Source organism: Gobius niger (genome assembly GCF_951799975.1).
Source record: "Gobius niger genome assembly, chromosome: 14".
NCBI lineage: Eukaryota > Metazoa > Chordata > Actinopteri > Gobiiformes > Gobiidae > Gobius > Gobius niger.
In genome coordinates this window covers 25,231,797-25,254,651 of record NC_136865.1, presented here as the reverse complement: position 1 = coordinate 25,254,651, position 22,855 = coordinate 25,231,797, and the positions used below count along the sequence as shown (strand labels likewise).

Sequence of the window (22,855 nt, the reverse complement as noted above, 5' to 3'; positions counted from 1 at the left end):
AGATCCAGTCACAGTTTATTATTAAGATAAAGCCCAAGAGGGAAGATTAAGGTGGTTTGGACAGGTACAGAAGGTGGAGAGTGAATATATGAGTAGAAGGATGTTAAGGTTTGACCTGCACGGAAAACAAAAGGCCTAGAGGAAGATCATGCAGATGTATTTAAGAGGATATACATTTTTTGGTGTGAGAAAGAAAGTGAAGAATAGAGGCAATGTAGTTTCTCAGTCATCCAGGTAGTTAATCAACTCAAACAAAAAGTGGAGAGTATGAAAATTATATATTTTTGGAAACCTTTTGGTATAAACTATTACAAAAACAATGTTTCCATTTGCCCTTGTCATTTGGTCAAATTGTGCAATTATACCATTTTCCCATTAGAGTAAATGGGTCATCGCTACGGTAACGCCATGAAAATTATGACAAGGGTTTCATGGACTTTTTTCATTGGAACGACCAAATGGAATGTTCTGCCAAATGTTGTAAATCACATCTTTTTGTTTTACATATCAGAGCAAATGGAAACATTGTTTTTTTCTGATTGCTTATTTAAAGGGACTAGACAGAGCTCAAAAATGTTAAAATTAAGTATTTTCCTCCCCCTACATGTTGCAGCCATGTCCTAATGTGTAGAATGAGCTCAGACCTGTTCACCACAACTGCCTCTAAAATCCTGCACTGCCACTCATAAAGGTGTTAATTTGGGTCCGAAGTGCCGTCATACACGAGCTTAATATAGAACCTGCAGTTACGTGTAAGACCTGAGGTGGCAGTAGTGAGTATAAAATGACTAACTTGCATCTTGTCTCTTTAATAAAGTTTTCAAAAATGTATAGTTTTGATACTCTCCACTAAAGTCCTGCAAAATAACATACTGAGCCAGACTAGGTATCATTTTTTTGGCAAGTCTCGAATCATCAGAAACATAGAAAGGAATAAAACAAAAGTCGACCTGGACTGAGGAAATCGTGTTTGTTTTGTCGCTGATGCAGGGTGTTATCTGAGAGTTACTTCGAGGTGCGTTTTGCCGAGCTGCCAGAGTTCAAGCCGGAGGAGGTCCTTCCCTCTCCCACTCTGCAGAGCCTGGCCACTTCACCCAGAGCCATCCTGGGCAGTTACCGCAAGAAGAGGCGCAACTCCACTGGTGAGGCTCGAACGCAATATCACAAAAATATGAACTTCATTTTAAAGCATGATGTTGAAACTGAATTGTTTTACTCCACTCTGTCCTGACTCCAGTCTAATAAATAAAGCCTATGATCTGTCCTTTAAGAGCTCGATGCAAACCCAGAAGACCCCAGCTCACCGCGGAGGAAGACCCGGCGCCTGTCCAGCTGCAGCTCGGAGCCCAACACCCCGAAAAGTGCAGCCAAGTGCGAGGGAGACATCTTCACCTTCGACAGGGCCGGTACGGCACTTTTATTACCACATTACCGTAAAGCGCTGTCAGAAAAGTGATCCATGGTGTTTATTGATCTGATCAGGAGCAGAGGGTGAAGATCTTCTCGGAGACTTGGACCGCGTCCCGTACTCGTCCCTGAGGAGGACTTTGGACCAGCGTCGCGCCCTCGTCATGCAGCTCTTTCAAGAACATGGCTTCTTTCCATCAGGTGAACCAGTACATTCAACCATAGGCACATAGTAGCATTTTTAACTGAGTAACTGTACTTCTTATGAGTAATAATGTGTTGAAGGATCAGTGTGCCTACTTGAGTCAAACTAATGACTTATGAAAATGTCTCTACAGTAATTAATAACTTAACTTAAATTAATATAAATGTCTTAATTTGTACTCATCCTTTCACTGAAGACCATTATCTCTTAATCTTAAAAGTAATGTTGTCCCTTTCTCCCTCCATATGGCAAAAACAAGACTCTCGTTCAGGGGTAGGCAACATCAGGCCCGGAGGCCAAATCCGGCCCTCGAGCAAACATCATCTGCCCCCCAGTTATAATTAGGAGAACTATTTTTACTTCCAGCAGTGAACTAACCTGCTAAAGTACTCACAAAAATCTGAAACGTTGTCAGCTTCTCTAAGGTCCCGGAGCCCTTTCTAGGGGAGGACCTCCCTGCGAGGATCTGTTCAATACTAATATTAATATTCAGTGTAAGTCCTTGTGTTTGGGCCACTGTGGGGGAGGCTCAGCCCATGACAGAGCGAACTTGCTTACCCATGATGTAAATGAGTAGATTAGTCTGTGTTAAAAGAAAAAAAAAGAGTCTTATTACCTGCTACTACATCCAGCCTTGTGTACATTTTCATCTATAATTTGCAATTCATGTTTTGAAAATTAAGATTTATTTTAACTACAGTTAATGTCTAACTCATGATGGATAGTTCTTCACATACTTCATATATTCATTGCTAAGTAGTTATTAAGTGTTAGTCACACTTAACTAATGAATTGTTCATGATGAATTGACCCCTTACTCCCAACCTTAACCGTACATTTTCTCTAGTTCGGCATTGCCCAAATCTAAAAGCTTCTTGAAAAATTGTCAAAACAGCAACGAAAACGAGACATAAATGACGATGAAAACGCAAAAATAAAGCTCCAATTAAAGCAACAAAAGAGCATCCAAAAAGTGAAGGAGATGCATAAAAAATATGACAAAAGAGTGACAACAACACAAGGGAAAATCTTAGATTAATTTTGCATGTCTTAGCTTTCAAATGAGGTGTTACACTGGCCTATAGGCTGTAAGAAGCTTTTAGATTTGGGTAAAGCCAAACAGGAGAAAATGTGCTTGGTTAAAGTAGGGGGTAAGAGGTTAGGTTCTTCATTTATTAACTAATTGACTGCCAGCCATTTTCAAATCAGAAAGCTCCCCACTGCCAGAGGTTTTTCAGGATTTTGACTGTTTTTTCAAGACCCACAGAAAATTTAGGTCTAGGTCTATGTCAACACGAAACCCACCAAAAGAAAGATTAGACTCTCTTCTTTCATCTAAAAAAAAAGTTTGTTTGTACCTCAGCAGCATTAGGCAGCACAACTAAGATTTTAACACCAGACATGCTCAAGGCTTTGCTGCAGCTGTTCCCATTGAAAAACCTAATTGACATCTATAGACGTCATTGGCAGTCAATGAGTTAAGGCGTAGTTATTATAAAGTGTTTCCCAAGATTTCTTTCATAGTGCACATTTAGGTGTTTCATCATCTGAGAACTTTAATCCATTAACTGCTAAAATGGTAAAACAATCAAGTGCATTATAGAACATTAGGAAAGAAGTCTAAACTCCAGGTATAGCGAAACAAACAGACATTTTTGTAATTTTGTGTCTAAAGAGAAATGTTTAATATATTACAGTAAGCATCTATAATAGTTTACTCCTTCCTCTCTACCCTCAGCTCAGGCCACGGCTGCTTTCCAGGCCCGTTACTCGGACACCTTCCCCACTAAAGTGTGTCTCCAGCTCAAGATCCGCGAGGTGCGCCAGAAGATCATGCAGAACGCCACTCCCACCGAACTGGGGGGGTCCGCCGAGCCTAGCCCCGCCCCTCACCACAGCTCCTCCTTCAATCAGTCCCACCGAGAGGACACCGGCACGGAGCAGCAAGGGGACAGGGGCGCCCAGGACGAACCCAAAAACGAAGGATCATAAGCCAGAAAGGATGACCGCATAAATATCACAAGCAAGTGCGAGGCGTCATCCTGCCCTCAAAGAAAGACGCGTTGTTTAACCCAGCCGGCACTACTCACCGCTCAAGACCTGGGCGGGAAAAATATTCAAAGTCACAAGTACTTTTTTTGAGATGTTTTTGACTTGTCGCGTCAAACAAAGAAGCCTCAAAAGAGTTGCAGCGAAGGAAATCGACAGGTCAAGCGCATCTTGCGACGTCTCTTACTTTCAAGAATCCAGATGAATTTCATTTTTTTTTTTTTTTTTTTCTTCAGTCAGCCCAGGTCTGCTCTCTGCACATTGTACATTAAGTTTGGTGTCGGACACAAACTCGGTGGTACACTCTTAATCTCTGGTGCGTATTATGTAAACCTCCAGCATGACCCCACACACACACACACACACACACACACACACATACAAAGCACTTAACACCAAATTTCAGACTGTTACTCTTGGTCAGCGGCGAACCCCGGAAGCTGCCAATAAAGGACCACCACCACCGCCGCCACAACACAGGCACTTTGTCACTTATTATTGTGCACATGCAGTTTGCTGTCTTGCCAGCTATCCCTCAGATGCCATCGACTTCTAATAAAAAAACCTCTTACAATCTCCTCCGATGTCCACTCCTCAGCAAAGTGGGCGTGAAGGAGGGGGTCGCAGAACACAACCCCAATGACCTCCACCGGTTTCCTTTCCTAGCCCCTTCAAATGCTGCAAGAAAGACAGCACACACCTCACTCTCCCCCCACCCCCACCCCCCCACCCCCAACTAAATAAAATTACCAACGTACCCAACTCCGGTCTGACCAAGCCATCGACCTGCACAGATTTAGTGATTGTAGTGAGAACTGAAAGCATGAAATCTCTTGCTCCTGGAAAACGAAAAAAGAAAAAAAAGTTTGGAGTTGGGATGTAGTGTGACCAATGTTTGCACCTTCTTATTGATATTGCCATTTTGCAAAGTGGATGGATTGGCGGGAGATGTTGTACAGAGTATGCGTGTTTGTATGAATGTTGTGAGTGAAGAGGCAGCGCAATGAGATTATGTGTAGAGATTACTGGTTTGGAGGCTTTGAAGAATCAACGTATAGATCGACACCGGCGACGGAAGAGGAGCACAGAGAAGACGCAAAAGAACTGGGTGGACATTTCACAACTGAACCAATAGACGCGTGTACCACAGCTTAACAGGAAAATCAACCTCTCTCAATCACAAAAGTGGATATAATGTTGCTTTCTTCTTGTTATTGTCACCGTGGAAATAACCAGTTTAACCGTGGCCTGTTTCTCTCGTGGCACTGTTGTGTTTTTCTCTCCAGCATAAAATATCACTTTGGACATAAACAGGGGATGCGTCAGTCAGTCTGGACACCCCACTCGTAATGGCACCGGGGCCTTCTGACCCCCGCAGACCCCTCTCCTCAGATCCTCACCAGACACAGTGCGGCGCAGGGGTGTTTGTCGTTTTGTAAAACGTTGAAATCAGGTGTTTGCACAATTTGTGTGGCCCCTCCCCGGAGGGACCACCGCAAGTTAAATCAGGAAAGTATTGTTTTTAGAGATTGTTTTAGTAAAATTAATAATCTTGTTCCATATGTTATCAACTCCCCCTTACCTAGAACCTCCCTGTAACCCTTTCCTCATCCTCAAGTGTTGTTAGGAAGTGCCCTTAAGCACTGGTCCCGGGTCAAGCGCTATGTAGCTCAGGATGGTTGTGATAGGGTTAGTTCAGGGAAAGCAGATCCTAGACCAGCCCTGGAGGGCTGTCTACGTGCCCTCTCCTCTTCCCTCTATTCTTGACACTTTATCCTTTCCCATCAAATGGTGCAATAGGACATTTATTTTATTTTCTTGAAAAGGGGTGGGTTATTTTGTTTTGGGGCTCTGTGCCATAGATCCATTGCAGTCAGTCAGTGGGAAGAATGAGACGTTCTTTAGCTATGGTATAAATAAAAAAAAGAATCACACCATTATTGTTGTTGTTGTTGAAAAGATAGAGAATATATAACTTACTAAAAGTCAAAGACATCTTTTTGAATAGCACTTTTTGGCTCTTTGCTTCCTCAGTGAAGAGTGGGGTAGTTATTATTATGGGTATCTTTTATTTCTCTGTAAACAGTTGGATGTGTGATAAAAATATATATACTGGTATTTCCACATTTGTGCATTTAGGTCTGCATTTGGGTGTGTGTATGTTTTAGCACATTCAGGTTGTTCTTTAAAGGGACAGCTCAGTGTTTTTAAAGTGGAGCTTTGCATACAATAGTTTATCACATTGACATGATTCACAGTCTATGTACTAAATGCTGTACTGCCCTCCAAAGACTAAAGGCAGTAACTACATCTAAAATTACTAATGGGCTTTTTCATAATGTAAAAATAAAGCCTAATACAGTCAGTTAGAACAAAAACGCTAAAGATAGAATGTATAGAAATGTCTTGATATAAAGTGCATAAATGTCTTAATGCATTACGGTCTATTTCATTTTACACTAACACTAATATATTTTGTGTTGGTAATATCTTTGTCAATAATTCTTCATTCAACTCCACTTTAAAAAAAACACTGAATTTTCTCTTTTACCACATCAACATAATCAATAATATATTTTTTCATTGCTCCATTTATGCTTCACTATAGACAGTATTTTTATAGTCACCGCGACTATTTCACCCACCATCTTTGACTGTTATTGAACCAACAGATTCAGGATATGTTTGACTTTATTCAGGAGAACATCATCACAGCGGTATCATCTCTCTCTGGCACATTCACACACCCAGCTAGACGTGGTGCACTCAAACACATGTATGCGAGTACACTGTATGATTGTGCTTAAAAATAAACCTGTCCTTATTTTGGAGAAGGAAAATTAGGATGTGAGAGATGAGTGTTATCTCATAAGCAGGCATGTTGACCATGTGCAATATTTCTAAACAACAAAAAACTAAATATTGAAAATATTAAAGTTCTAACACAATCCTCTTTGTCTCTGGTTTTTAATTACTGTGCAGCGCCGGCTCTTGACGGGGCATCAGAGTTTCAAAGGGTGCAAATAGAGATTCTCACCATTAAAATGCATTGTGAGGCAAACTGAGGGTGCAAACATTTTAAATGAGGTTGCAAAGCACCCTGTTACACCCCTGTAGATCCAGGCCTGTTACTGTATACTGACTGTGTACGCTTTTATATGCCCAAGTATATTTCCTTGTATTAATGCACAGATTAGTTTATTTTGAGCAAAATCATCACTTTCTAAGTTTCTATAGAGCCCTATTAGGGACTGTGTCTCCCAGCTGGCCTGGTGCCACTTTGGGATCCCCCCAGAAAAGCTGGAGGAAGTGTGAGTGGATATAACCTGGCTAATGCCAGACTGCTATGTGCGCTCGAATCATTTCAAACTGCACAGCAGCAATTTCACTTGTGATTTTAGTCTGGCGTTAGCCAGGCTAGAGTGGACAGGGAAGTCTGGGCAGACTCGGAACTGCTGCCTCCGCAACACAGCCCTGGATAAAGCAAAAGAAGATGGATGGATGGATTAGCTTATGATAAGTCTGTTATGAGAATTAAAGTCAAATTTAAGGTGCATTATGGAACTTTTCATGGGGAAAATAACTTGACATTTGAGAGTAATTTACCCTTTGTGACCCAATGGCTGTATGGGTAGTTAGCATGGCACCTTTATTTTTGATCACAGTGGCCTCTCCAGGGTGAACTTTTTTGTAGGTTTTCTGCTGACAGCAGTGAAACCCCAAAAATAATTGTTCCTGGAGTGTCATAGAGGCCACTGTAATGGAAAATAAAGGCGTCATGCTGACCACTCATGCAGCCGTTGAAAGATCAAAGACGCAGAAATAAAAGGTTGTTTGTTTTTACATGAAAAGTTTCATAATGCACCTTTAATTAACCCGTAATTATAATTTATTATCATTTATAATAGTTCAACTCTTACAGTGAAATAGGTCATACAAGATATGGGCAGCAAACACTTGTATTTTAAATTTTGTTGTAGATATTTTAGTAAAATAATAGTAAGTAAAAATAATAATATATATTTGACTTTGTTTTGTGACATATTCCTTCTGATTTGTAGTTGTTTTGTAAGAATATTCAATCTAAGTAATAGCTATTTAGAACTCAATTTCCCATACGCCACTGCGAAGGCACTGTTTCTGGGTGTCTAGCAACAGCTACCAGCCCAGACAACCGGCGGCAACGGGCTCGGTGTTTTTCAGTGCCTTTTGCGACTATATACCCCTGGTTTGTCGCAATTTAAACGATTTTGGCTGAAATACAAGGAGTGTCAACCGTGATCCCAGTACAGAGATATGAGCGGCAGCGGGCGGGCGAGGACCAGCTCGTTTGCTGAGCCGCCTGGTGTCCCTGGCGCCGCCGCCGCTGCTGTGGGGAGCAGCACAGGAAAGCCCGGGGTCCCGCAGGCCTCCGGCAGCAGCTCGTCGGGATGCTCCAATCTCAAACTTGGCAGTGAGTTTTATTACACCATCCGATTCCTTTTATCCAACTAAAGTAGAGCAGCGTCTTCCCATGACATAAAGGGTTTTTCCTCCCTTGCTGTGCTGTTAGCCTGATCCTACCAGATTTGCATCATTAGCCACTTTCCCGAAGAAAGTGTTGTGCGCATGCGTGACACGGTCTACTGTCTCGGATATGGCAACTCCGCGTAGACAAACACTATTAAAATGATATGTTTTGCTTTACAAAGTAGCCAAAATCCTATACGGTTGATTGATTTGTACATGGCACTCATTAATATATGTTGTGCTATAGTTTGTGTTTCAGTCGAAGCAGCTAGCTAGGAGAATGACACTAATCGGGTAATCGGGCAATTTGCTAACATGCTAGCAGACCAGCTCGCTAACAGTAGCCACTTGTGTTCTGTGTCAATGCTTCCAGTTTACCTTTTTGTGTTGTTTATTTCATCATCTAGATTTTTGCATTACCTATAGCCTTATTTTTGATATATTGCTAGTTTAAAATCTGAAATAAGACTTCAAAAATAAGACGTTATTTTAGCATCTCTGTGGCGAAAAGTAAGCGAGCTGTAAAACCGATTGCATTCCCCCTGAAAATTGAAATCCTGGATTAGGAAGATCAGAATGTTAAAAAGGCTCAGGACTTTCTGTAGTCTCGGTAATGTTTTGTGAGAACGTACCTGTCTGTAGGTGGGCAGACTCATTTTTATTACAAGGTCACCTGTGGGGTAGAGGCTTCCAGCTCAGAGGATGCAAGTGATGACTTTCTAACAGTGTCATAGTGTTTTAAGCCAAATGTTGTTGAATTAAGCAGTTTTTTTTGCGTTTGCCAATACTGAAGGGTCCAGACCAAGTGGAATATTGTGCTGTAATGTCCTCTCATTGTAAACTTCTGGACAATAAAGTCTGTTTAGAGGAGCAGCTTAACTTTATAGTTTACCTTACTATATACTTAAATGCCTTGTATGACACATTTTTGCTCCAGTTTCACATTGAGCAACAACAACACTTCTAGTATTTTGTGATTGTGGCTGTGTTTGTTTGAATTTAGTCCATCCCCATCACAGAGACTGGTGTGATCAGAGTCCCTTAATCTAATGCTTATCGTCCAGTGGCAGACAGCAGTAACTCTGTATCATAGGTCATCTCCAGTTCAAAGCCGACCCACCAGCCTCCCTCTGACTTCAGGACACCTTGCTCAGAGTAGAGTTTACTTCGATTCTTGACAGTTAGTATTAAGCAGATATTTGAGTTAATTGTTCATTTGGGAAGATTTGTAGTTCAGGTGACTTTTTTTAGGACTTGCAAAACAGTTTCTGGCCACTTTTTCGGCGATCAAGGGGTTCACTCATTCCAAATCTTTCAGACATATATAATCAGTTGTATAAACCTTGCATTTTGCATACTGTTGTTGTGTCTGACCTTCTCAATTCACCGCAATGTGGTTTGGACAGGAAGAGAATCTGACATTAAAAAAGTGTCTAAACACTGCAACTGCTAAGATGGAAATGCACAATTCACCAATAGACCAAATACTGTGCGGTGCCCTGAGGACATGTTTCTTTGTATTTGTGTATCCTGTTATTCATCATGACAACCATGAATGCGCTCTTTGTAAATGAGAGAATTAAACCAGCCCGGACATGCTGAACTCTTCAGTAACTGCTGAGGTCTGCAATGTCTTCTACTCATTTAGCTTCATGTTTTCTCGTTAAATAAGAGGAATAAAACAAGAGTGAGGCGTATGAGATGATGTCACTTCACTTGTGACATTTATAAGGAGCGTTTGGCCCTTGCTCAGCGCAGTGTCACCTACGTGGCGTTGACGTTGTTGCCACCACTCCTCCTCAGACTGACGCGGAGATGCCGCTGATGTCTGGACACAAATCTGCTCCGATCAAGAGCGGCCAGTCCAGAAGATCTGATCCGACAGACCAAGACTGTACCTGGGCTAAACATTCAGAATGTGTTGAAAGTATTGCACAGATGTGTCATTGAATCCTTGATCAATGAGTCACTTTGCAAAGCGGGTGGTTATGGCTGACCAGGGAACCGTGTTCTGGGTTTCAGTTTAAATTAAAGATACTGTTGTTGTACATTTTTTCCCAAGTTGTATAGTTTGTTTGCCACCGAAGTATATCAGGGCTTCAAGTCCAGTTTGCAATTACTGTATTTGAAGCTTTTCTCTGTTGTAAATGTAAGAATTTCTAACACTGAGCAAGTTAATTTGGTATAATTGGTTTTCCATGGTAAACTAGATTTAGAACTGGCATCATCCTTATAATAATGACAACAGATTTTCCCCCTTTTTGTTCACTTTTACGAATGTTCATTCAGAAGTTTTGTACAACATACTATCTCTGTACTTTAGACTTTACGTACATTACACATGTCGACAGCAACGGTCCGTCCAGAGCAGACCCCTTGGTCCTCTATCATCATACGTTATTATATCCACAAACAACAGCAGACTAACATGACTCATAGATTCAGCCCAAAAAGCCCATGTCTTGCTCATTTTAGTGGGTTGTTCTGCAATAAACCTCCTTCTGATTAAATAAAGTTACATTATCTTAATATCTTTGAGTCCTGTGAATCACACATGAACAAAATAAGCAGCTCGTTCAACAATACGAGAAAGAGAAGACGTGCTGAACTGCCGCGACCACAGCGGCAGCATCTGTGAGGCTCCATCATGAGTCAGTTTACGGTTGTTCATGTGGGACGTCCCGTGGAGGTGACCTGTCTTTATTGTTTGAGAGGCTGACTCAACTGTGCCAGTCCACCGCTCATTTAAGGATGGGTTCTGTGACTGTCTGACCATGGTATGTGTTCAAGTTTTTTAGTTTTTTCTTCTGGATGTGGTCGTTAAGTTTAATACGGGAAAGATCAGGGCTGAACAAAAAATAATGAGGAATGTGATTAGATTTCTTTCAGATTCAGATCAGAGGATATTTTCAACACATCCAGGAATAAATACATTTTAGAGAAGATAATGCACAAATCACGCAGTTGTTTAACAGGGTTTGCAGGCTGTAATGATAATATATATGACCCCGCAGATACAAGAGGTTTTATATGCAGACACAGGATTTGCGACCGTTCAATATCCAAGGAAATGTCCTATTTCGGGTCTCCCTCCTGTGCAGACACAGTGGTTTCTGGATGAACTGCGCCGTCTTCCTCGGAGGCCGTGGGCTTGACTCGAGCGAGGAGCTATTAACCTAAATATTCAGGCGACCAGTGTGGGCCGACCCACTGGACACAGCAGGGTCATGTTTGTCTGGCCGGCTTCATTGGGTTTCACTAAAGGCTCTTCGTTTCCGTACATTAACCTGCTGCGCGAGTTAAGAGCGTGCTCCAGACCAGAAAAAAGACATCCACTGACCAAAACAAATAAATAATGAATACAACGGAGTGACAGTGAGAGAACTGCAAGTAATGAGTGGTTGCTTTTGGTGTTGTCCTTTCATTCATTGTGGGAAATATGTAACACAGTATAATACATAATCCTACATATATAAGTATAATTCTACAAGGCAATATAGGAAACTTGAGTTATTTGACAATTCTTTTTTCCCCTTGTGTGTTTCAGGAGACAGTGGGAAAGTGACGACTGTTGTGGCCACTCCGGGACAGGGCCCAGACCGTCCACAGGAAGTGTCCTACACCGACATCAAGGTGACCATTGTCCTGCAACAAATACCCAGTGTTTACAGCTTTTACATATAAGCTGTGGTGATGAGCTTTTAAACTTCGAGCGTAGACAACTCCATTGATGAGCTCTAATTATCGTGGCAGGTGCTTAATTTCACGGCTTCCGAGGCCTCGTCTGTGGCCCAGTTTCGGTCTCGCTTCTCGACAGAACTGTGCCAGTGTCTCCCGATGAACAAACCCATTCGTGTCATGTCGAATTTAAGCGTTATTCCTGTGAAGTAGGAGCAGATCAGTGCAGCAGGTTTACTATCTGTGACCATCCTATCAAGAGTGAGAGGCATGTTTGTGTCTAGTGACAGCTATTAAATTGTAATACAATATGTGACGGTTATTAATATTAACTGTCCACGAACATTTACTTGCAAAGATGATTGGACCAGCTGATTAATGTTCCTTTTCAAAGCGGTTGTTACGGACTGAAAGGTGGAGATTTCTTTGTGAACTCTTTGTGGCCTCATTTGTGACTTTTTAAACCCTGCAGGTGATCGGGAATGGATCCTTCGGCGTGGTTTATCAAGCTCGACTCATCGACAGCCAGGAGATGGTCGCAATCAAAAAGGTTTTACAAGATAAAAGGTTTAAGGTAATCACATTTAAATATTCTGGAGTTATAAATGTTGGAATTGGCTATTTCAAATGACACCACGCATTTATGTCTTTGTAGAATCGAGAACTACAGATCATGAGGAAGCTCGATCACTGCAACATCGTCAGACTACGTTACTTCTTTTACTCCAGCGGAGAGAAGGTAAACAGCAGTTCCGTTCCGAATGTTTTCACAGTGACGATGTGCTGTTGTGTGTTCGCTGCTGCTGAAAAGGCTGTAAATGCTTTTGTTGCAGAAGGATGAAGTGTACCTCAATCTTGTGCTGGACTTTGTCCCTGAGACGGTTTACCGAGTCGCGCGGCAGTTCAACAAGGCCAAGAGCATCATCCCCATCATTTATGTGAAGGTAACAATTTTCTGACGCTGTTAAAACGTCAAAAGAAAGTTGGACTGCTGCAGTTCCTGTGTGATAAAGGTTGGCTGTCGTATTGAAGGCTCACCTGCCTCTCCTCAGGTGTACATGTACCAGTTGTTCCGCAGCCTGGCGTATATCCACTCTCAAGGCGTGTGCCACCGAGACATTAAGCCCCAGAACCTGCTCGTCGACCCAGAGACGGCCATTCTCAAGCTCTGCGACTTCGGCAGGTCAGGATTCATAAAACCTGTAACGCAAAATGGTCATGAAATAGAATGAACAAAAGTAGATTTTTGTCAAGTGTGTCCTTTGACCTGAACATATATAATTTCAACTGTCGCAATTCAAAACATAACATTTGGAGTAAATCAGAAAGTTGTATTTAAAGTAAAACACAAACATTGGCCATAGATCAGTAGTTTTTCTTCTTTCTCCCCTCAGTGCAAAGCAGCTGGTGCGCGGTGAGCCCAACGTGTCGTATATTTGCTCGCGGTATTACCGCGCCCCGGAGCTCATCTTTGGAGCCACCGACTACACGGCCAACATCGACATCTGGTCGGCCGGCTGCGTCCTGGCCGAGCTGCTGCTGGGACAGCCCATCTTCCCTGGGGACAGCGGCGTGGACCAGCTCGTGGAGATCATCAAGGTCTGCCAGGGCTGAGGAGGAGTTTTAGTTCAGACGCTTTAATGGGATGTCTCTATAATGTGTTTGCTCTGTTTTCAGGTGCTAGGAACTCCAACCCGGGAACAGATCCGGGAAATGAACCCAAACTACACAGAATTCAAGTTTCCTCAGATCAAAGCTCATCCATGGACCAAGGTGAAGAAAAACATTGTCTTCTGAACTGTGACCTGGCTTTTTTTTGACTGATGATCATTGTTCACTTATCACAGACCAAAGAGGAAGTTACAGATGTAGTATTATTTGTCTTTATTGTTCTGATATTTGCCTCATTGTTCAACTATTGTCTTAGTAACCTGCCACTTGGTCAGGCATATTTAGCTGGAAGTTTTATCCGACGGGGAACAACCGTTATATAAAACGAAGAAAGAAGTGACGTGTTCAGCCTCGCTCTGGTCTCAAACGGCTGTTATTTGTACTGCGTGTGACTGCAGTTTTCACTTAAATTTATTCCACTTGGTGCAATAGGAAGTTGAGCCTTTAATCAGTTGTAATTCGCTCTCCATGTTGACTCCGAGTATTGACCTCTGACCTCTGTGTGTTGCAGGTGTTTAAGCCGCGCACTCCCCCCGAGGCCATCGCCCTCTGCTCTCGGCTGCTGGAGTACACCCCGGCCTCGCGCCTCTCTCCGTTAGAGGCCTGTTCTCACACCTTCTTCGACGAACTGCGCCAACCCAACACCCGACTGCCCAGCGGCCGAGAGCTCCCCCCGCTGTTCAACTTCAGCACTACAGGTGAATAACCGGGACTCTGCCACCGGACAATGTCTCAGTCACAGGTTTAGCCAAGTTTGAACGTTACAAATCTTTCTGTGTTTTGTTTCCAGAGCTCTCAATCCAACCTCAGCTGAACTCGACGCTCATTCCTCCTCACGCTCGCTCTCACACAGTTGCATCCGCCCACGGTACGGACGCTTATGGACTGTTACTGACACCAACAATGTCATTTTATTCAGGAACTTACAAAATAATGTCCAATTGAGATGGACGTAGATATGAATGGATGTTATTTAGATCTTCTGTGGCATTAATCACTTTGCCTGATGTCTTTCCTCTTCCAGACGGCAGCGGTTCGGACTCGTCCCAGCACAGCTCGGTCCAGGGGTCTCTGAACAGCATCTGAAGCCCCGCCCCTCCTCTTCTTCCTCCTCTCTCTCTCTCCTCTCTCTTTCTCTCTTTCCCCGTCAGACACACACTCACTCCTCTGTCCCGCCCCGCGCTGCTCCTCTCTTCTTTTGGTCCCATCTCATCTTTTCCGCGAACGCCATTGCGCTCTCCCATCGGCAGGGGGCGCGCTCACGTTTTTACCTCAGTGGGATGTGAAGGTTCAGGGGCTGGTCCTCTTCTTAAATAGACTCTTTTTAATCTTTTAGGTTATGTCTTATTTATTTTTTTGACTTGAAAATGGCATCATGGGATCTCAAGACATGGTGCTTTAAAGCTTTTCAGATTATATTTTTTAAAGATTTTATTTGTTTGTTGTTTCTTTTCTCTCTCTTTTTCTTTTTTTTTTTTCTCTTCCCCCAAGCCCTGTTTTCGTTGTTGTCGGAGGTTGGGCTGTGCACTGCCTGAACAGAATTAGCCCCAAGTTGGAGATCAGGGTAAACTCCATCCATCTCAGGGCAGACACTTCCCAAATTTCCCCTGTTGATCAGTTTTGTGGCTGGACGAGGGATGTTTTAGCTTTGCAGAGAACCAAATTACTTAATTCAAATGATGGTAAAATTAGTTTTTGCCCTACAGATGATTAGATTGCTCAATTTAAAGTGGACATATCTTTCTAGATTGACTTTATTTTTAGCCATGTTATAATGTTACCTGGGATTAGTGTTACACTTCATTCACACAGTTTGGAGTAATATTGCTTTCATCTACCGCAGAAATGCTTCAATCTGTTCTTCCTGGGTGTTGTTCGATAGAATCTCAAACAGTGTACAGTATCCCAGTGCCATTGATATGTTAGTACAATGGTTCCCAAAGGAGGGGTCGCGGGCCTTGGGTGGGGGCCCCCCAAATGATTTCAAGATGAAACCAAAAGAAAATTACGACTGTTTTTTAGTGTAAACCAGCCTATAATTAGTGAAATCCATTCAGTTAATCAAAATAAACTGTTTAGATACATGTTAACTTGATTATAACATGTCAATAACTTTATACAATGGGGGTCCTGAGTTGTTTATGTGTCAATTTTGGGGTCCCAGCCAAAAAAGTTTGGGAACCCCTGTGCTAGTATGCCGTTGGCTCCGACTAGGGTCTTGAATATTGTGTTTAAGATGATTACTTCCATCGGTGACCAGTAGAGGGCGCTCCAATGTGACTTTTAAATGCAAAAAAACACAGCCCTGGGTGATAAAGTCTCCTCTTTCCATACACAGAGTTATTATGATGCTATAAAATGTGAAATGTCGATGCTGAAGTGCCCAAAAGCAGGTTTACAAGCCACGATGATCACATATGATATGTCCACTTTAAACAGAATTCACTAATATAATCAGTGTACCTCAGTATAGTTTTAAAGCCTAATGATATGCGATTTTATTACTACTGGCACATTCCTTTTTCCTCATTTTTCAGACTGACAGACACTAGGTATTTCAGTAAAACATAAACTAATGGTAAGCAGTATTTGTCAAGTTGAGATGAAGTTGCTATAAAACGTATATGTACCCACATGTAGACAGAAGCTACTCTGAAAGATAGAAATATGTTTAGTCTGACTTAATCTTAAAGCAGGTCTGCGAGGCTCATAGGTGAAATTAGGACAGAAAGCTTATTACCCGCTTAACCCTTGACTAACGACATGTTAATTCTCTCACGATACTAACATCAGTAACATCTCGCAAAATGGCTGCAAACAGTTTGGGAAAGTATAACTGAATTATTTATGGAATCTCAACATGGTACTTGTTTTTTGTTTGGATATTTTAACCTTTGATCCTCTCAGTGTTAAATCTATTATTTTCACTTAACAAATGACATTGAGGTGGTACTGTATGCTGAACGAGTCAAATGTGGCTTAATGGGAGGGGGAAAAAAACTGAGAAAGTAATATTTTTCACTTCCATGTGGCTGATTTATGCAAGATTATAAAGTGGACCAACAGATGACGGTTGGAAAAGGTTCATTCAGATTGTTCTTTAAGTTTGATAGAAGGTGCTGCTGTCCTGTAATCTCAGAAGCGAAAGATTAAGGAAGCAGGTAAACAACCCTTCTGTCGTACTAAATGAACAATCTTTAATCGTTTTATCCAAAGTATTTGTCATCATCAATGGTCAAAGAAAAAAATATATAAAGGGTGTCAGACTCGACATCAGAATCTGAATCGGAATCAGCTTTGTTGCCGTCGTCGGTGAACAAAACGTTAGCACTGAGATCGTCGTCCTGGTGTTTTTAGAAAAAAAACTATTAATTGACGTTTGTAAACTTCATGTGAAAAGTGATCAACTCGAACCAGTAAAACTGCAGCAAATAATCTGTACTTAGACGAAGGGCATTTGATGTTTGTCACAATGTTCTCCAGTACGTGTTTATTTCATTGTTTTTTCAATGAGCCTTTGCTGTAGCCATAGCGATAAAATGGGTTATTGTGCACTATATCGTGACTACATTTTTGAAATAATGCTGTTTTTTGTGTGCAGAAATTAGGATATTTTCTCTTTATTGGTAGAAGGACCTTTCATCATCAGTGAACCTCATAATGAATAGATGATACTGTTTAGAAAATTTGTTGTATACTTTTTTGCGACCACACCTTGAACCATGTCTTCACCTCGTTTTTAACGTCTTGTTTTTTGGGGACAGCTAGACCTAAATTTTTGACGGCCCTCGAATGTATTTTGTCCACTTTGTCGAGGAGTCCAAACTGCGTGTGTGTCTGGTCATATCAAAACTCCAATCTTCAGCTTGTGTCTTAGTCTAGAGCAGCCTACAATAACTGGATAACAGACCACTTGAAAGTTTGTAGTATAAATATTTGATACAATTGTACCAACTGCCGCCATCTTTGTTTTCCTAATCCTTTTTTGTATACGAGTCAAGGGCTGTGTTTGGCCTTGATGCTTTTTTATTTCCATTTGAGATTACGAATACATTTGATGGAGGGCAGCCTAAATGCTCCTCCCTCTCCCCCATTTGTCAGGTTGGTTACTGCCGATAGATAGAAAATGACTTTTTGTGGATGTCACGGATGGGATTTGGTGCTAAGAGCTTGCAGGTTTTGTAAAGCAATGAAAAGACACCAAAACTGTCCTTGTTCACGGAAAAAAAACGAGCAGCTAATCTGACGAAACGACCACTCCTTAAAGCCATTTACCTCTCACCTTTCTGCCAGTCTTAAATTTATTATTCTCGCACATGTAAATATCACCAAGTTTGATTTCCCTATTTTCACTCGTATTGTTTATAATATTATACCCACCTCAAATTCTTTTAGTTTGTGCATTTTTGTAAATATTTTTTTTTTCACTATACAGAATGTAAATAAAGCAAAAGTAAAAGAAAAAAAAAGGCTAAAAAATAGTGTCAACTCCTCATGTTGATAATTTTCCCTCCCTTCCTCTTTCTAAAGAATTATGTGCATTTTTGAACAGGATGCGCCCGCCTAAAGCTGTAGTTGCTGGAAAATCTTTTTTTTAAAAACAGAAAGGGCTCACAGTGTACTCTGCACAGTATTTTAATAACTGTATATGCGACTGGTGTAGAAGATGGCATGATAATTGTGTATTGAATATTTCCGGGTGTAAAAGGGGGGTATGTGTGATTTCCAGTCTGGAGGAAGGAGTACAGTGAGCGCACAATGCACATTAGTGAAACAGGTATTCAGTATGTATTTTTGTTTTCGCATCCTGTTCAGAAGCTCCGGTCTCAGACTTTACGGATGAGGCTGGAGGAAGAGGAAGAGAGAGAAAATCCAAAGTGTCTGTCCGTTCTGTGTGCGTATGATATCGGCTCATTTACTGGAATAAAGTGATGAAACTGTGACTTACCTGTGTTTATTTATTAATGATACTATAAACTAAAATGGTCTGATCTAATAGTCTATAGAACAGGCTAATTTACCAATTATACAATATCTTTTATCGCTTATGTTGCCTAGAAATGCATTTACTGAAAATGTGCTTGCTATCTCAACCTAAAGGTCCAGGTTGGCACATTGGTTTGTTGTTTTTAAACTCATTCCCATCTTTCTTATTTTTGAACATTCTCCAGGATTGCCACAATAATATTAATGACAATTTGCTACCTAGTTCTTTAGAAGAAAAAAAACATAACTGAAAAACATGTATAATGTCTTTTCCCCAATTTTTTTTTTCACTATTTACTTGAAAAAAAGTTTATTTCCACTACCTGGAAAAAATATCAGGTACAGGTCCTTTAAACTCCAGTAAATCAAATAGCTTTGAGTTCACACATGTGGACTTGGATTGGATAAAAGATTCTTGGATGCAAACAATACAAAGGACTTCCATTGATTCAATGAGGAATAATAGGTAGTTGTAATACTGCTCCTGGCCGCTTCGTGGCGCTCCATGTGTTCTGTCCTGGTTTACTCTCAACACTTCTTCGGTTTCTCGTTTGCTTCAAACGGAAACGACCGAAAAGAAGAAAGAAGCGATCTCCGAAGGTAAAGATGTTTGTCTGTGTAAAACCTTTATTGTATGGCATTTATTAACACGATCTTGATGTTTTTATTGCTCTTTGATTAATAAATAATAAATAATAGCTTTAGTGCGTTTACACACAATGATGAGCAAACAGTAAGTTAGAAACATGTCACATGTAGTTGGTGTTAGCTTTAGCTTAGCTTGAGCTGATAATGAAGGCGACGCCGGTGGATCTCGGCCTGCGCTGTTGTGACAGCCAGGATAAATCAAACACTACATTTAACCTTTAAATAATCATTGCGTGTGTAGGTGAAATTATACCGTCATTGTGCAACCCTGGGGTGTGAGGCGTCGCTACAGGGCGTCCTCCAGATGCTAGCGGTCTCTGAAGCATCAGGCACGAACAGGACCAGAACAGTTAGCACTACCGTCTTCATTGGTTAAAGTACATTTCATGGTTTCCCGTATTTATTAGTGTTTTTTAAATTAAGTTTATTTGACATGGCTGTCCGGTAACAGATGTTACCATTATGATACTCAGAGCACTTTACGCTATGGGCGTGGATGCTAATGTTGGCTAATGTCTCCTCTGGTGTTTACAGCAGGTACAGTGTGATAACCCAGAGGGAATCGACTGTTTAAAGTCAGATTGTTTGTTCTTTATAAAGCGTGTTTACGGCCTTTGTACACATATTTGACTAATTATATTTGATTTATATAATATGTTTTATGATTTTATTAAAGGTTGCAAACAGGCTGCTTGACGTGCAGTGTTGACACAATGTTTCGCAAACACTAAAACCTCTTTTATTATCGCAGCGCGTAACACTTGTCAACCATGCTAAAATGAACATGATTAAATGTGTATTTCTTGCTGCAGGCTAAAGCTGAGAGCCATGGCTCGTGGGCAGCAGAAGATTCAGTCCCAGCAGAAAAATGCCAAAAAAGCAGCAGAGAAGAAGAAGGGTCAAGGTGCTGACCAGAAAACAGCGGCTAAAGCTGCTCTCGTGCACACCTGCCCTGTCTGCCGGGTGAGCACAACTCTCAAACACTTAATGTGTCTTTAATTTGTGATGTAATTCATAACATGGTGGTTCAGGTGTCTCTGGTGTGCAGTTCGTCAGGATTCATTGTATAATGCATTGTGTGCCTTCAGATCGAATAGAAAACACTTGCTTAATAATAAAGATTGTGTGATTACAGAATGATTCTGATTCTGATATTACATTTCAGATGTACTTATTTAAGAAATGATCTCCTCTTTTAAAATATTGTTTTGTTTTGTTTTTAAGATGATTTTGTATCAATGTTCTACTAAACAAAAACACACTTTCTATAAACTGTATAAGACTTTGTTTTGCCAAGCTGCCGCATGAAACTGTCGTTAATGTTATGTTTGGAGAGGAGTTGGTCATGTGCGGCATAGAGATGTAGAGTCTATACTTCAACATCAAACTGACACTGTTATATTAACAAATAAACATTATGTTTTTCCTCAGACCCAGATGCCTGACCCGAAAACCTTCAAACAACACTTTGAGAGCAAACACCCCAAGTCTCCGATGCCTCCAGAGCTGGCAGACGTTCAGGCATAAAGGATTTCTCCATGGACGTGAATGGTACCAGCCTTTACTTATGTATTAAAATGCTTTTTACTAACTACTAAACAGCTCTTCAGTTTGTGCTAGTTTAAGATTAATAATAAAACAGTAATTCCACTAGAAAGCACATTAACAAAAATCATGATTAAAACTATTATAAACAGTTTAACCGTTCTAGCGGGGCCCACTCACTTGCAATCTATATTTTTATATTTATTAAACTAGTGTTGAGGTTTGCTTCTCAGCCTAGAGTTTTTGCTGGGCATTAAAAGTATTCAATCTAAATGTATTTGAAAATATACTCACAACAATAACAGTCCTTAACTTGTTTTACGGCATACATGTAAAAAACTATTGTCTAAACCACATTGAAACGCAGTTGTGACTGAAATTTCACTCACTCTTTTGCTCAGAAGTGGACTTACTGTATGTACTGTCTGTATGTGCCTCAAGTATCCGTCAGTTGATTAAGCAGTTTATAAATTTTTCATACATGTGGCATTCCTGATAGTAATTGTAATTATTTTTTCCTCTACAGAAAAAAACAAGACCACAAATGACTTTTTGACCGGCGCGATGACATTTAATTTGAACACTGGTGACCCCTGCAGGCCTCGGACAGAACCGCGGGGCAGGACGGGTGCGTGTGCTGTGTGTGCGCGTTTGTGATTCTGTGTCAGCAAAGAAATAAACACAACAAAGGGGCAAAAGGACACCAGCAGCACCACAGTTTTATATTTATTATGTACAACTACCTTAAGTTCCACCGAGGGGCTCTAGTCCAAAAAGAAAACAAAATCTGACTGACTACTAAACAGAACAACAATGTACAAGGGTTCAGATGATTTCTTATTGTATTACAGTCAATTGAGAGTTTCCACTAAGCTTTTTTGCTTGGAAAAAAAATTGGGATAACGCTACAATACATACACACTATTTAGCATTTTAAAGCTTTGGTAAACACATCATTTATAGAGCGTTTACATCATTTGTTTTTTATTTATAATTCTAACATGGCAATGGATATGTAAGACGACTAGAGCAAACCCTTTTCCAAACCTTTACCGTTCCCGATGTTTATTTGCACGCTTATAAATAATGAATGAATGATCGAGAAAGCTTTATGAGTGATGTATTTACCAATGACCTAGGAATGCGTACATAACGTACAACAAATTTGGTAATGTTTGGCTTGTGTATCAGATGAAGAAGAGTCCAGATGCGATGTGAATCCTGCGTCACACAAATATCTGAAATTGTTACCTTTTCTGTTGAGGGACAGATGGATTTCCAACCTACAGGGGAGTTACCACTTGGGACCAGTTCACAAGTACAATAGCATGTCAAAAAACAATCACAGCAACTAAACTCGTCTTTGCAGCTTGGTGGAAACGAGTACTTAAAAAAAAAAAATTACACAATGCAACTTAGCGTTTACTAACGTGCACTAAATCCAACATTTCATATGAACAGAACAGTGTACCCTCTGAGGAGATTCGTTATCGACTCGTAGCCATCATACAAACTAGTATTCATTGACTTTAACAAACAGGTTTAGTTTTACAACACCAGACTCTTTCCTCGGCTGCTTCACAACAGTACCTCAGCAAATCTTATGTATATTACCCTCTGGCCTCAACCTGCAATAAACTAAAACATCTTTGTTCTATATAATTTCAACTTTTTATTTTGCATTCCAAGCCCCTACTACTTTTGTCTTTTGAATGTTCTTGATGAAACATATGAAGTTCCCCATAAGATTGAAGAAATTACTGTTGAGTAGTACCTATAGTTTCAAAAATTCTACAAAATATCCACTCATTTGATTTCTCTGTACTTTTTTTACCCTTTTGAATAAACTGAACGATGTATTTAACGTGCCTTGCGTTCTTGGCCTTATTTGAGACAATTGTATGTGAGAATTAAAGATGGAAGGAGCTCATATAACCCTATGGGAAATTCACTGCATTAAGAATAACCACCGTATTTTCCGGGCTATAAGTAGCTCCAGAGTATAAGTCGCGCCATTGACGAGCCTCTCCCGGCAGCACGTTGTTCAAGCACCCATTTGCAAACTCATTCCTCTTGCTGTGGCCATGTAGCTTTTTCGTTTTCTTCATTGCCGTAAGAGTGACCTCTGCTTTTCGCCAGTCGCTCACTCACCACCTT

At 40.9% G+C, this 22,855-nt stretch overlaps 3 protein-coding genes across 4 annotated transcripts in view; all 3 read left to right on the top strand.

Annotated features, from left to right (window-relative positions):
- The window catches only part of cica (capicua transcriptional repressor a), a 71,465-nt gene extending 64,866 nt beyond the window's left edge, over window positions 1-6,599 (top strand). For both annotated transcript variants that reach the window (XM_079570846.1, XM_079570845.1), the window contains exons 20-23: window positions 991-1,142; window positions 1,272-1,406; window positions 1,483-1,608; window positions 3,351-6,599. In XM_079570846.1, coding sequence (XP_079426972.1) covers window positions 991-1,142; window positions 1,272-1,406; window positions 1,483-1,608; window positions 3,351-3,604 — 667 coding nt within the window. In that variant the 3' untranslated portion in view covers window positions 3,605-6,599. The remainder of the gene's footprint in view (window positions 1-990; window positions 1,143-1,271; window positions 1,407-1,482; window positions 1,609-3,350) is intronic.
- A 1,209-nt stretch (window positions 6,600-7,808) lies between these two features.
- On the top strand, window positions 7,809-15,172 carry LOC306973678 (glycogen synthase kinase-3 beta-like). Its single transcript, XM_079570666.1, has 11 exons — window positions 7,809-8,114; window positions 11,718-11,803; window positions 12,321-12,422; window positions 12,504-12,587; window positions 12,682-12,792; window positions 12,901-13,031; window positions 13,243-13,447; window positions 13,526-13,621; window positions 14,031-14,217; window positions 14,310-14,387; window positions 14,544-15,172. The coding sequence occupies exons 1-11, from the start codon at window positions 7,958-7,960 to the stop codon at window positions 14,603-14,605; spliced, it is 1,299 nt and encodes a 432-aa protein (XP_079426792.1). The 5' UTR covers window positions 7,809-7,957; the 3' UTR covers window positions 14,606-15,172.
- A 3,874-nt stretch (window positions 15,173-19,046) lies between these two features.
- LOC306974324 (zinc finger protein 706) lies at window positions 19,047-20,704 on the top strand. Its single transcript, XM_079571518.1, has 3 exons — window positions 19,047-19,105; window positions 19,966-20,116; window positions 20,585-20,704. Exons 2-3 carry the CDS (start codon window positions 19,982-19,984, stop codon window positions 20,678-20,680), a joined length of 231 nt encoding a protein of 76 aa, XP_079427644.1. The 5' UTR covers window positions 19,047-19,105; window positions 19,966-19,981; the 3' UTR covers window positions 20,681-20,704.
- The last annotated feature ends 2,151 nt before the right edge of the window (window positions 20,705-22,855 follow it).

What these genes read in the sequence shown, in the direction of transcription:
- LOC306973678 (XM_079570666.1), top strand. Translation starts at nt 7,958, where the DNA reads ATGAGCGGCAGCGGGCGGGCGAGGACCAGCTCGTTTGCTGAGCCGCCT. An exon ending in TACAAGATAAAAGGTTTAAG is followed by an intron (nt 12,423 to 12,503) that starts GTAATCACATTT and finishes ATGTCTTTGTAG; the next exon opens with AATCGAGAACTACAGATCAT. An exon ending in GTTCAACTTCAGCACTACAG is followed by an intron (nt 14,218 to 14,309) that starts GTGAATAACCGG and finishes TTTTGTTTCCAG; the next exon opens with AGCTCTCAATCCAACCTCAG.
- LOC306974324 (XM_079571518.1), top strand. Translation starts at nt 19,982, where the DNA reads ATGGCTCGTGGGCAGCAGAAGATTCAGTCCCAGCAGAAAAATGCCAAA. An exon ending in ACACCTGCCCTGTCTGCCGG is followed by an intron (nt 20,117 to 20,584) that starts GTGAGCACAACT and finishes GTTTTTCCTCAG; the next exon opens with ACCCAGATGCCTGACCCGAA.